Source organism: Varanus komodoensis, unplaced genomic scaffold (assembly GCF_004798865.1).
Source record: "Varanus komodoensis strain SLA01 unplaced genomic scaffold, ASM479886v1 scaffold33, whole genome shotgun sequence".
NCBI lineage: Eukaryota > Metazoa > Chordata > Lepidosauria > Squamata > Varanidae > Varanus > Varanus komodoensis.
Window position 1 is genome coordinate 7,383,709 of NW_025335817.1, and position 14,026 is coordinate 7,397,734.

General features: G+C 40.3%; 1 protein-coding gene across 1 annotated transcript in view; it reads left to right on the forward strand.

The window, feature by feature from the left end:
• FGF7 (fibroblast growth factor 7) overlaps window positions 1-11,587 on the forward strand; it is a 38,577-nt gene extending 26,990 nt beyond the window's left edge. Inside the window, exons 3-4 of the mRNA XM_044438593.1 lie at window positions 9,487-9,590; window positions 10,458-11,587. Of these exons, the coding sequence (XP_044294528.1) occupies window positions 9,487-9,590; window positions 10,458-10,652 (299 nt within the window). The 3' untranslated portion in view covers window positions 10,653-11,587. The remainder of the gene's footprint in view (window positions 1-9,486; window positions 9,591-10,457) is intronic.
• The last annotated feature ends 2,439 nt before the right edge of the window (window positions 11,588-14,026 follow it).

The following is a 14,026-nucleotide window of genomic DNA, read 5'->3' on the forward strand; positions in this document are numbered from 1 at the left end:
TTTGTATGCTTTTGTGATTGCAATTCACATTTCAAAATTCTCAAACAAGCAAACAGCATCAACTACACTTAAGTAGGGTCGGATAAAGAATACATAGAGATTTGACTTGACCTTGCTTCATCTTTAAAGGTCATATGAACTAAAAGAAAAAAAAAGCATTCTCAATCCCCATTAATTAGAAACACAAGTTAGCTGCAGCTCATCCAAGTTTTTCCTGTCCCCTTTCCTAGTTTCAAAATTCACATACTACAATTCAGAGAAAGAATAACTACAACTGTTTGCTTTTCAAGCTGTGTACACATGAACTCCACCTTCCTGTAAGAACTCTTATTTGTACCACTGCAAGTTTGTAAACTGATAGAAATGGATTTCTTTCCTGCTTCTTGAAGATCAGATTTTGAATTTCAGATTAAATAACCATATCAAATACGAATAGAGACTAAATGCAAAGATGGCTGAATCATATGCAGCTATTAGAAGTATCTCATGATGTATCGAAGAAGCAATCCTCTATTAGGTGGTATCACTGAAAGAGTGGATAGAGCGCAGCCTTCTGGATGTGTGGGACCACAGCCCCCACAATTCCAAGCAGGCATAGTTAATGGAAGATGGTGCTCAAAAGTTTGGGTTCATTGTTCACTCAGCCAAAGACATTACTTCAGTGCTGCAAGGATGTTACTTTCTTGTTGCAAGCAGACTTATGGGTGTACAAATTTAGGAATGACAAGGTCCAATATGGGACATCCCTGTGCTGAAGGGAGAAGTTCTGTAGCAGAGGAAACTATCCTTGCCAAACGCAATGTGATGAAAATTTAAATTTAAAACAGTCACTGAAAACCGAAGTGTAGCCTCTGCAAAGTGTATTTCTGTAGTTTACAATTTTATTGTTACACCATGAAAAAAATCTGTCAAATTCCATTTGGAGGCACTCGGCGACAGTGCTGCAATGACTAATTGCCTGTGGTAAAGTGTTGATATTGTGTTGTCACTTCCAAAGAACATGCGAAACGCTGGGAAGGAGCCATGGTTTAAGGATGTGTCTTACACATGTGAGCCTCATCGAGGTTACTGCATCAGAGATGTCATCCCCTGATGCCGTTGGGGCACCTCAGTCTTTGCCTCAAAATAAAGCATCTTCTTGGAGATGGGTTTATCTGTGGCCAGACTGAGACTGATGCTTGCCACGGCAATGCATAAATATCTCATATGATTTATTAATGATCACATGCATTAAGGAAGAACTGCACTCAACTTTCCATTTGTTCCTTGAGAAATGAAGGGCTGCAGAAAAGGGAGGGCCATAAGCACAGTGGCATGGAACATGCTTTCTATGCAGACGCCTCCTGGTTCAATCCCTGGGAATCCTAAAAATGAGAAAGGCCAAGATGCAAAACTGTCACATCCAGCTTAGCTGGGTGAACCGATGATCTGATTCATTAGGAGGCAGCTTCGTGTGCCCATCAACTCTGAAGGTGATTTTGGGCAAGTTTAATTCCCAACAATCCAAAATATGCTTTTGCATGACTATAGGAAAAGTTGCATCAAAAAGCTTAACAGTGGAATACTTAGGACATGCCATTCAAATTTTCCAGTGATCATGCTAGTTCAGCTGGAAAGGGAATAATCCCCCAAAATAAATGTTCTAAACCAGGAAGACAATTGTTTCATCCCACTTCTAAAGCAAGATATTTGTTTGTGAATGCGGTATATTTCCAGTCACTCTGAAGTACTAATGATTTCATAAATTAGGCTTAGTCTTGTACATTTTGTTTCTTGAGTAAAGTCATCTTTGCCTTTCCTACACTGGAGGAATGGATTGAAGCCAACAAGTAGCTTCTCTTCTTTCTGAAAAGAACTGACATGACAAATGCAGTGCAAGAGTACAAAAATTCTAACAGGTAAAGCAGAGTATTTCTGTGCTGCAGGTCATTTTGAGCTACATTTGACACTACTGTCAGGGCAACCTTGCTGTACTGTTTGGGATTTTCTTCATGAAAGTTGTCTTTTGTGTTTCCAGTTCTGTTTCTGGGGTCATGTTATTTACATAGCAATAGAACAGACATGCTGTTTTTGAATGGTTTCTGTCTGAGTTTCTTATGTCATAATTTCACTATGGAACATGCCTCTTGTTGGCTCTAAGAGACAGTACAGATCACTATCGCTAAAGAGATGGTAGGTTTTGCAAGAAAAGTATTGATTGCTAGTCTACTTTATTAACATGGCAATCTTGAATGATATTAAATCAGAATCAGAACTACTTCAAACCGAACTGCTAGAAATGAACAAGGCAGTTATTTTTAGCTTGCTTCGCAGGATCAGAGTTGCACTAACTCTTTGGATAAAGATGGTGACAGCTGGGAAATGGGGAGTGTGGGAATCGTGAGGGCAGAGGAGGGTGGGGTTGTCTCGAGGCCATTGCCTCCAGGTACCCAGACAGACCATGAGGTCAGGATATGGAAGAGAAGGGAGGGTACAAAGGGATGGGAGGACGAGACCTTACCTTGTCCAGCCCTTGAGCCCATGATGTGGCATATGGTAGAAAAGCTACTTGGTTAGAAGCTCTACCTAGATCTCAAAGATCAGCTCTTCTCCAGAGGGACTCATGCTCCTTACTGAAAAGGAGTGGTTTTGGAAGTAGCTTCTCGTTTGGGTTCAACAAATCATTTTGTTTATGCTTAGAGACTAGCCTTCCAGTGGCTGTAGCTTGCTAGTTGTGAATTGGCAATAAAGAGCTATTTTGCAAAGAGACCGTTTGTTATTTTAGAAGCTTGAAACGATTAAGGGGGAAATCAGCTCCCAATACAAACTGCCATAGCTTCAGTAGCTGAGCCATATAATTTGCCTTCAGTTCAGACCATTCTCAGTACTTATTCAGTAGCGTGATGGTGGGCAGATCAGTAATAAAATTGTTATGAGGAAAAGGAAGTTTTCTTCTGAAAAGTTATTTGGAGGACTAGTGTGTGACAGAGTTTTAAGCTTTTAAAAGACCCAGAGACACAGAGACCCGCTCTGCATGCAACAGAGACAATTCTTAGGTTAATTAATCCACTGTTTGCCAGGACTGTGTGCTGCCACAATTCTGAAAGGCAACTTTGCGAACCTGGACACTATGGGTTAAATAACCCAAAGTTAGCTTACAGTTAGGTTACCTTTGGGTTGTTTTACCCACAATTAATCTATAAGCCCTAAACGGCTTAGGGCCTGGATATCTGAATGAGCGTCTTCTTCCCTATGTGCCTGCCTGCCCGTTAAGATTCGGTTGGAGGGCCTTCTTCGGGAGCCCTCCTTGAAGGAGATTAGGAGGGTGGCTACCCAGAAAAGGGCCTTCTCTGAGGTGGTGTCCTGATTATGGAATATGCTCCCCAGAAAGGTTCACCTGGCACTGACACTTTATTCTATCCAGAGCCAGCTCAAAACCTTTTTACTTTCCCAGTATTTTAAGGTTTGATTGTGATTTTAAAGTGGGGTTTTATTGTATAGAAAGCTTATTTAAATGCTATGCTTCACTCTGTTTTATTGTAAGACTGTCCCAAGACCTTGGTAGCAGACTGTGTATAAAAGTTTTAAATAAATAAAAAAATAAAATACTGTCTGTGTTAGGACATTATGGAGCGACCTAGAGTCAGCCCGATGGGACATCACACATATATAAAAATGGTGACAATGCACAACCCCAGCATAACATGGGATATTTAATCAATCTACAATTTGCTGTTGTTATCTGTGAACAGAGTCACTGAGCACATTTTGGGAAATGCCTGTTATACGGCAACAAGAATGCTACTATCCTGATATGTAATGTAAGGTGGCCACTTGTGCATCATCAAAAAAGAAGAAACCCTTTATCAAAAGGGGGGGAAATAAATTTGCATTTGCTAATATATGTATAGCTGTACATTTTGAAAAAATCACTGTCATTAAAGGTGAACATAAGAGGAGTCACCTGCTGGATCAGACCAAGCATTGTGTTCAGCATTCTGTTCACATAGCTTCTGACCTGCTGACCACAGGAATCCCACAGCAGGACATGAGTGCAAAAGCATCCTCCTGTCCAGGCTCTATATCACACTGTTGGTGTACAGGTGCACACCACCTCTGGTTTTGGAATATATCGTGCCATAATGCAGAAGAGTCTGACCAGGGGACTTGTGTGTTTGATCAACTGGCTGTCCATTGCAGGAGAACCTCAAGGCCCCTGCTTTCCCTTTTAATGTTTATCTTGAAACCAGACTTGGGCTGAACAACCTTCAAAAGGAAGACACCCTCAAATAGAAATAAATACAATCTTTAAATTAGGTCATATGATCAGCCTAGCAGGTCATGAGTTGCTACATTTTATTAAGCAGATTGCTTGCTAATGATTTGGAATGGAGCTCATGGCTGAGCTTTGTTTTGCTTTTCTACTTACAGACCAAAGACTGATCAGTGTTCAATGTATGTGGAAAGGAAAAGAAGTCGTTTGAAAAGAGCAGAAAGAAAGGCAAAGAGCTTACAGTGTAATTATACAATGCTGCAGTGGGGCACACACTGTTACTCTCTAGGAATGTTATGCAGAATTAGTGATTGTGGAGCTGCATCATGATTCTTTTTCTTTCCAATATGCTCCACTTGTTTATTGGTAAACAAACAGACATTATGTCTTCAGCATGTCTTCAGTATTGCCTCTTTATAGGAAACAGATTTTCCCATAAAAAACTATAAATGGGAGTGACCCTTTCTGACTTCCCACTGCCAAGGTTAGTGTGTGTGGGCACTTATACTTCATGGGTCCAATAGGATGTGTGCAGGTGGATACACCTTCTATAGGCTCATCAGTCCTCAACCTATTTAAAGACCCTAAGAGGTACCATGCTTCATCAGACATAATGCCTATCTAATCCAGCATTCTTTTCAAACAGTTGCCAGTAATCAGCCCACAAATAAAAATAATAAAAAAGAATAAAAGGGAGCTGGTCCGTAAATAGATGCCAAAGGCACACATATCAACCTGGCAGTGGTCCCTGCCCCCGCCCTTTGTGGTTTCAGTGCTCTGCCTGTTAGCCCACATATATGAAAGCTCTGCTGACAAACATGTTGTCAGCTAGTCAGTCTCCCAGCTGGAGCCAATTGGCTTCTAAAGATGGGATGTTTGACCAATGTGCACCGCTTTACATTTGCCATTTTAATGAGAGGTCCTTTAGGAGTTCCTTGCAATTCCATTTTATATTAACCCTCCAATTAATGTGGTGACTTCAGCAAATATGTCCTCCTCACAGCTTAATTCCAGAGCACGTAACTATACACACATACATAGTCCTGTAGGCATTTGAAAAGCAATGCTGAATGCATATACTGAAATAACAGTTACAGTTATAGTGCTATTATGCTAAATGTATTTAAGTTAGCCCTGACATTGCAAATGATTCTGCAATTAGTGTTAAGCTTACAATAAGATGGTGATGGTGATAAGCAATTCAAGTGCACATGGAACCTGCATTCTGAATTCCAACAAGGAACAGGGGTAGAAGACAACAGAATTAGCCCATATGACTTCATAAAAAGCTTAGAGATGACCTAAAACAAAAAAGGGCACATATACAAAGCGAAAGGAAGCCCAGGCTACAAAGGAAGAATACAAGCTGGTAACATGGAATTGCAGGGGTAGTGTCAGGAAGACTACAGTCAGGAATGCACTGAGGTTAGTGAAGGATGCTAGAAGAAACAAAAGAGCCTTCTTCAGGTAGTTGAAAGTAAAAAACAGAGGAAAGAAATGCAGTTTCAGCTATTCAGTGTCGATGGGGAAATGATAGCTACAGACCACTCTGTCTGACATCCACCCCTGGGAAAATTTTGGAGCAGGCTATAAAACAGTCTATCTGCACACACCTTGAAAACAAGGCAAGATTACCAGAATCCAACATGAATTTTTCAAGAACACAAACTGCCAGATTAATCTGATTTCATTTTTGATTGGGAAACCTCCCTGATGGACTGTGGGAGTGCTATGAACATAATGTATCTTGACATCAGCAAAGCTTTTGACAAAGTGCCCCATGATATCCTGATTAGCAAACTAGCTAAAAGTAGGATACATGGAACAATGGTCATGTGGATCCACAGTTGGCTACAGAATCAGACTCAAAGAGTGCTCATCAATGGCACCTTCTCAAACTGGAGAGAAGTAACCAGCGGGGGTACTGCAGGGTTTGGTCCTGGGCCCAGTGCTCTACAACATTTTTATTAATGATTGGATGACGGCGTACAGGGAACGGTTATCAGATTTTCAAACAATACAAAACTGGGTGGGTTAGCTAATGCCTGGGGGAAAAGATACAAGATTTAAGGTGATTCTGATAGGATGGAGCACTGGGCTGAATACAACAGAATGAAATTCAATAGGGACAAATGCCAAGTTCTGCAGCTAGGAAGAAGAAACCAAATGCATCATTACAAAATGGGGAATCCTCAGCTCAATAATATTGCAAGTGAGAAAGATCTTGGAATTGTTGGAGACTGGAAGCTGAATGTGAGTCAACAATGTGATGTGGCTGTAAAAAGGGAAAATGCTATTTTGGGCTGCACTGATAGAAGTATCATTTCCAAACCCCATGAAGTTTCCCCTTTATTCAGCACTGGTTAGGCCTCATCTGGAATACTGTGACCAGTTATGGGTAAGGTAGTTTAAGAAAGTTGCAGACAAGCTGGGAAGGGTTTAGAGGAGGGCAACAGGGATAATCCCAAGGACTAAAAACAAAGCCCTAAGAGGAGAGACTGAAAGCACTGGGCATGTTCAGCCTTGAAAAAAGAAGACTGAATGGACAATAGTACTGTTCAAGTACTTGAAAGGTTGTCACAAAGAGGAAGGAGAGAATCCCTTCCTGAGCATCCCTGTGTGCGGGACATGGAATAATGGGCTCAAGTCACAGGAAGCAAGATTCCAGTTAGGTATTGGGGAATATTTCCTGACTGTTAGAACAGTACAACAATGGACCGATGACTTGGAGAGGTTGTGGGCTCTCCCACATTAGAGGTATTCAAGATGCAACTAGACAGCCACTTTAGAGAGATGGTTTAACTTGGAGTCCTGCACTGAACAGCAGGCTGGACCCAAAGGCCTGATGGCCTCTTCCAATTCAACTGTATGGGAGTTTTAAATTAAAAAAACAATGATATCATATTATGGCTGTAATAAATTGTCAGAGAGGCAATTTATGATCTCCAAAGATACTTATGCATAATATATTTTGCTATGTTTAGATTTTTCTCAAGATATTGAAATTAAGGCCACATGTACAGGCACATTTTAGTTAGAAATTAAAAACATCTTGAAAATGAGTAAGTGATCAAGGTGACTATATATGCATGTTTTAGAAAACCTTAACCCAGCACTCAACATCTAACACAGCACTGAATATTAACCCTGTGTTTTTCAGCATTTATCTGAATGGTAACTGGGTGGCAATCCAGGCCAGGATTTTAAAGTGCACCTAGGCTGTGACCCTAAGGTTAATAGCAGATTTCAGCCTTTCCATTCCTTGCAGGAATATCAACAGCCCTTACTGCTGCTATATTGGCCGAGGCAAAAAGAAGGCGAGCCAGGATGCATTCTGTGCCTGTGACACACTGTAGAATGTGATGGGGCACTGTGCTGGCCCAGGAGCTGGTATGGTTCACTTCCTTCCCATCAACATTAATGCAAAACCCTCCCCACAACCAGTGAAGAACTTCAGTGATTAACTCTGTGAAGAACTGAAGTGGCTTTCACTTTTTTTCTTTTAAAAGATGACCATCCACACAAATACCATATTGTTTTGTCACATAGCATGCATGTGATATGGTTGAAAAAGGTCCAAAGGCATGGACATTCCTGTACTCCTATTTACAGTATACTCCTAGCTAAAGGGCAAACAAGCCAACAGGGGACAGAACCTAGACTGAATCCTTGGCTAGGTAACACATGGGACCTAACCTGGTATGTGGAACAGGATGCTTGGCTATCTATTTTGAAATAGATATATAAATAAGTGATCCACTCTGATGTTTCCGTTGACAGACTAGCTAACCTATTTATATGCACATCTGTTCATTAGTAAGTTCTCCAGTTTTCCAAATACTCCCGACAGCTCTGTCCCTGGGAAAACACTCAGGGGAGAAGAAAATATTGCCTATCAGCCTCCCATAGGCCTGCCACTCCCCCCATTTGCCTTTGCTTAGCAGTTTATCTTCCAAACCCTCCCATTATGTGGGAGGGGCTGTCATAAAAGCAGGGACAACCTGTAATCAGATAACAAATAGGACGACATGAATTTCCAGGTGAAATGTGTTCAAGTGTGACCCAAGGCTATGAAGGAATGATCAAGTGAAGTGTAACTATAAAATTTGTCAAATGTGAAGTCAAATAGCAATACTTAAAGATGGGTTTGATAAATGTTGGAGGGGAAGATGAGACAAAATGGTGTGCTCAGCTAGATTGCTTCTTTGCCACCTCCATGGTAGATGGAACATGCATGCACACAAACACACACTATACCATCATTTGCTATTCTTCATGTACCTACAGAAGAAGAGCAACAATTGGGTAAGATTAGGTGCCTCCTGTTTGGAAACACTTACGGTCTGAATCCAGAAAAAGACACTTTACGTGCACTTCTAGAAAACAGATGGAAACCTCCATGCTGTCGTAAGCCTGTATTTTTGTGCACAAAAACTCAATCTAGAAAGTGATCTGCAGCATGTGCAGAAATTAATTTCTCAAATGTAGATTTCCTTAATAGATGAAGTATTCTGAACCAACTCAGAGAATAAAAATGAAAGCAAGAAGAGCATCTAATTATACAGCTTAAACATCTCACTGAAAAAGTTCCAACAGTAAATTCAATTTGTTTCTCTTTATATGACACAGTGCCTATCAGTTTTCAACAGCCATAAGGGTCAGGCAGATAGTTTATCTTCCATGGTCTGTTTTCTATCATTTACAAGTTCTAAGGTTTGTGATCTTGCATGGAGATGGCACTATATATATATATTTTTTTTAAAATGCTTTAAGACTTTGGGGGGTAGAAATGGAAAAACAACTCCTCCAGCCTGTAATAAAGCTGTATACTTAGTCAAGTTCTGCTCAAGGAATGTACTACCTTCCAAACATGTGATTTAGAATGGTTATTATAGCATATATACATTTATTAAGCACTTCTACTAGACATATATGGAGGATATTAGTACAATTTATGTACGTATGAAACTCAAGTAACGCTGCAGTTCTTTTTTCACCCCACACTTGAATGGGGCTTACTTACATCATAGAATAACTCTGGTTTTTAAAATGGATATTAAAAATACTAACTGTATGCAGTTGTATTAAACAGATTTGGTATTTCTAAATTCCTGCTTGTCGATTTATCATCCATTCAAGAAAATAATAAAGTAACATTATTAGGGTAAATAGCCTTGTGATGCTTTGTCAAAAGCAAATGCATGGACTACAGATCTCTCTTTTATTCTCCACAGGTATTCTAGAAATAAGAACAGTGGCAGTTGGAATAGTGGCAATCAAAGGAGTGGCAAGTGAATACTTTCTAGCCATGAACAAGTCGGGGAAACTTTATGGAAAGGTACTGGCATAAGTATTACCAGCAGCTTGCATTTAATGTTGAAAAGTATGTTTTCTTTGAAACAATGTCATTTTATACAATGGCTCTAAAGTCTACAGTGGCAGATGAAGGATCGCTTAATGCTACTGCTTTTGCAAATGGCTGGGAACAGCCTTTCAGCTCTGTCCTATCTTGGAATGCAACATCACCTAAGGACAGCTCGGCCTTTTTGCTTTGTTTCAACCGTTCCAGAAGCCAGATAAAAGGAAGCACCGGCAGGGCAGAAGACAGTTCTTTAGCTAGGCCCAGATTCCTTGTTTGTACTTTCCCCACCCTGACCCGATCTACAGTATCTGCCTATTCATTTGTGGCTTTCCCTCTGATCTAATAATTATGTCACCCACATCCTAGCTTGATCCTTGACTAAGATTCGCAACGGACAAGCTTGGAGCACATGAGAATCCTTATGAAGTATGCTATGTTTTTCAGCTAGTACCATCTCCTTGTTGCATGAAGTCTTCTCCTTCACCTTCCCCTGTTCAGAATGGTAGAACAGCCTGCAGCAACCTTTTTCTGGGGTGAGGCAAATTACAATGTATGTTAACCAGCAGAATGATTTGAATGAAAATTTTGCACTTTCCTTGATCTGAGCCAGGATTTCAACCAAATCATGTCCAAAACTTTTCACAGTGCAAATTATTGCTTTGCATCAATATAAGTTATTCACTTTAAAAGATTTAATAGCTTTGCAAAGATAACACATTTTTAAAGTATTTGGGTAAACTGTATTTCAAGGGCAGTTTTCATCATATGCTACATATCCCACCTAAGTGCTTCTGTGTTCAACTTATCATTAGTTGTCATTCTTTTCCCACTTTTTTTATACAGAAAGTGTGTAATGAGGACTGCAACTTCATAGAACTAATTCAAGAAAATCATTATAATACATATGCTTCAGCAAACTGGACCCACAAAGGGAAGGAGATGTATATTGCATTGAAGCAGAACGGTGCCCCCAAGAGAGGCCAAAAAACAAGTAAAGAAGATATATCTTCCCATTTCCTTCCATTTGCAGTATCCTAATCATATATATATTATCTATGAAGAACCAGTTCCAGCAAAACAATTTCATTTGAAAAGGGGACTGTTTGAACGTACATGGAAGAGAAGCTGGAATACTACTGAAAAACTGAACAAGCTGGACTTGCGCATTTATGTTTATTTTTAAAAGACTGCCTTTAAAAACAAAATGGAGATATACACTACATCAGATTTAGTAACTAAAAGTTGTAAAAAATTGTAAAGAGTTGTTCAATCCTTATGTTAGTATAAGATAGCTTTGCAGATTCTTAAGTTAAATTACCCCTATGAGTTCAATCATGACTTGATTATCTGATGATATTTTATTTAAAATAAACCTATCTGCTTAATTAAAACATGGCTGCTATAATAATAATAAAGCAGATAAAATGTTATGTAAGATAAGTTGGACTTGATGGCTGCTGGAATGAGTCTTCAGATAATTAAGTCTGTACTAATAGTGGAGGCTGAGCAGTATTAAATAATTCCCAGGAAAAAAGTATAAGTATTACAACAATTTGAAAATGGATTACTGTGGTTTTCAGACAATAAAGCTAGTATGGAAAATGAAGGTTGCACCACTGCAATGTAGTCATATGTATTAGTAAGAATGCCTGATGCTGCTCTGAAAGAGGTTACAAAATACTGTATATAAAATAATATTAATAAGGGAAATGTACTTCATCTCACTTTCCTCAAAATATTCTTTTATATAACGACGAAGTAAAAATTCAGACAACATCATATGGGTTTTTATGTAACATAACCTATCTTTTTATATAATTCCTGTTAGGGCATATGGCTTCTAACTTTTTTCACCGTTATTCATGCTTTTTCTGTTGTTACAGCATTAAACTTTATTTTAAGTTATAGTTGAACTTTATTGTTTTAAGTTATTTAAGTTGATGTTATTTATAAAAAAAACTTATTAAGCCGCATCTGTTTCATATGCTTTTAATTTTAAAGGAATAACAAAACAGTCTGGCTCAGCAGCCCTTTTTTTTCCTTCTATGACCAGACACAAAGTCTAGTACACAACACTCTTGCCAATGTGCACTGGATGGCAGACAAAAACGACAGCCTGCAGCAATTCTTACAATGGAAGTTTCAGATGAAAGAACCCAAAAATGCAAAAAATCTAATGCCATATTCTCTTTCCAGTTAAGTCTGATAGTATTCCCAGAGTCATGGCAGATATTGTTAAATTATGCTTCTCATAAATATAGGGCAGCAACTTCAGCTGAGGAATTGGCCCAGGCTATCTTGATACTGGTGAAATTACACCAAAGCGCTCTTGCCCCAGTCCAGCTTTACATGTGGACACAAGCTTTTGCATTCATCTCCATAGATCAGTGGTGGTGAACCTATGGCACGTGTGCTGCACTGGGCATACGAGCCAAGTCACCCCAGCATCGCCCCAGCAGCTGAGCATCGGACAACTGCGCACATAGGGGCCATGCGCATGCTTGGAAAGGAGTAGCAGCACCAGGGGATGATGTCACAAGCTGTGCGTCATTAGCCGCAACTCGTCCAAACCTTCGCATGGCCAGTCAGTGCACTGTCAAGGATATATATATATATTTGCTAGGACTGGCTGTGAGTTGTTTTTTTCTAAACTAAACCCTCAGTATTCAGGTTTTATTGCAGTGTTGGCACTTTGCGATAAATAAGTGGGTTTTGGGTTGCAGTTTGGGCACTTGGTCTCTAAAAGGTTCGCCATCACTGCCCTAGATGAGGAGTAGCACAGGCACATAGGGACTCTGAATACCATTCCTGACTGTGACCTACCTGCACATACGAATTGGCTGATTAGTATTTAGGAAGGTTTCCATTTGACAACTGCCTTCTACTCCCCAGCCATATCATAGAAATACAGAAATGCAGCAAGTCAGAGGGGGTCTCCTAGGCCATCTAGTCTGACCCCTGGCTCCAGCCAGTTCTGCTCATGACACACCTACCATTGTGACAACCCACCCTGGCAATAAGCCAAGGTGAGTCGCTAGTGCTACATACAACCTACGATGTACCTGTAAGTTGTCTGCCCCTTCCCTGCTCCCCCTTCATTCATTCCATAGTAATCCCAGGGGACCCTACAGTGGACTGACTTTTTACCCCTCTCTCTACCATGACTACAAGCCTGTTTGCACTTGCTCCAGCCTTTTTGCCCCCCGTGCCCATTTTTTTCCTTATTTTGAAAATTGCAAAAAGTGGTATCGGAGTTGACAGCTAGTGACAGCTGCTTTAAAGTGCCCAAAAGGCACACTGGAGGGGTTCTCAATGGCTGGTAGACCTCAAACAAGCAAGCAAGCAAGCTAGCTTTATTCTTCTGCTTTGGGTTGTCTCGACAGCTATCAAAAGGTGAGCTGTCAGAAGAAACCAAAGCCAGGCGTGATCTTTACTCATGAAAAGGGAATAGCTAGTCAAACATCCCCACTGCAGCAAGATCCTCTATGGTGATTGTTCTTCTTTTGGATCTGCCTCCTCTGAGGGTCCTCTCACTTTCCACTCTTTCCCAAGAATCTCACTGTTCAGAAAGGTAGAAAAGTGTAAGCCATTTGCTTATATGCATTCATGTCTGCCTACGTCCCAAGATGAAAAAATCTGCACACATTTGGAGTACCAACTTATTTTTTTTAACAGGTGGCCAAGCAGTAGGTCCCCTCCATTGTGTTGCTTGGGCACTCTGAAGGGGTTGTCACTAGCTGTCAAATCAGAAATCACTTTTCACTATTTCTGGGGAAAAAATGGGTGAAAGGGGAAAAGCACCAATGTGGACAAAAGGGCTTATGATCACAATGCAGGGATGGGGTACATAGAGATGAGGCCAGATGACCCAAAATGCTGTTTTAGCATCATTGACGCAGGTGAGCTTAGCAAAGCAGGAAGGGATTTTTACTGCTGTGCCCAAGAAGCTTGTTCTCTGGTCCCTGGTATTCACAATGAGGTTCAAATTATACATCAAGGGTACCTTCAAGGGTACAATAACCCAACCACAAGCCACAATTTGTCAGAGTGGCTTGTTGCCCGCAATCAAGCCTTTCTGTGGAAAACAGTCCAGGTTTTCAAAATATGACAACCCAGTGTGGCTTATTACCCACAATGCTTTCTCATGTCACGTGAACCCAGCCAATATGCTTGTTGCCCTTGCAATTCAGCTCTGGGGACACATATCTGGCAGCTCTAGAAACACGTGGATGCATCAGAGAATAAGGTTTCCTCCACAGAAAGGTAGTACCATAACAGGTCCAGCTCTTCCCGTAATATTGAACTACTCTTGAATTCTGTTTAAATCTCTTCTATTATACTATATGGAGAGTTTTTCCAGAAGACCACCTGAACATTGAAAAGCACCACCAATCTAAATTTCAAATAATTTG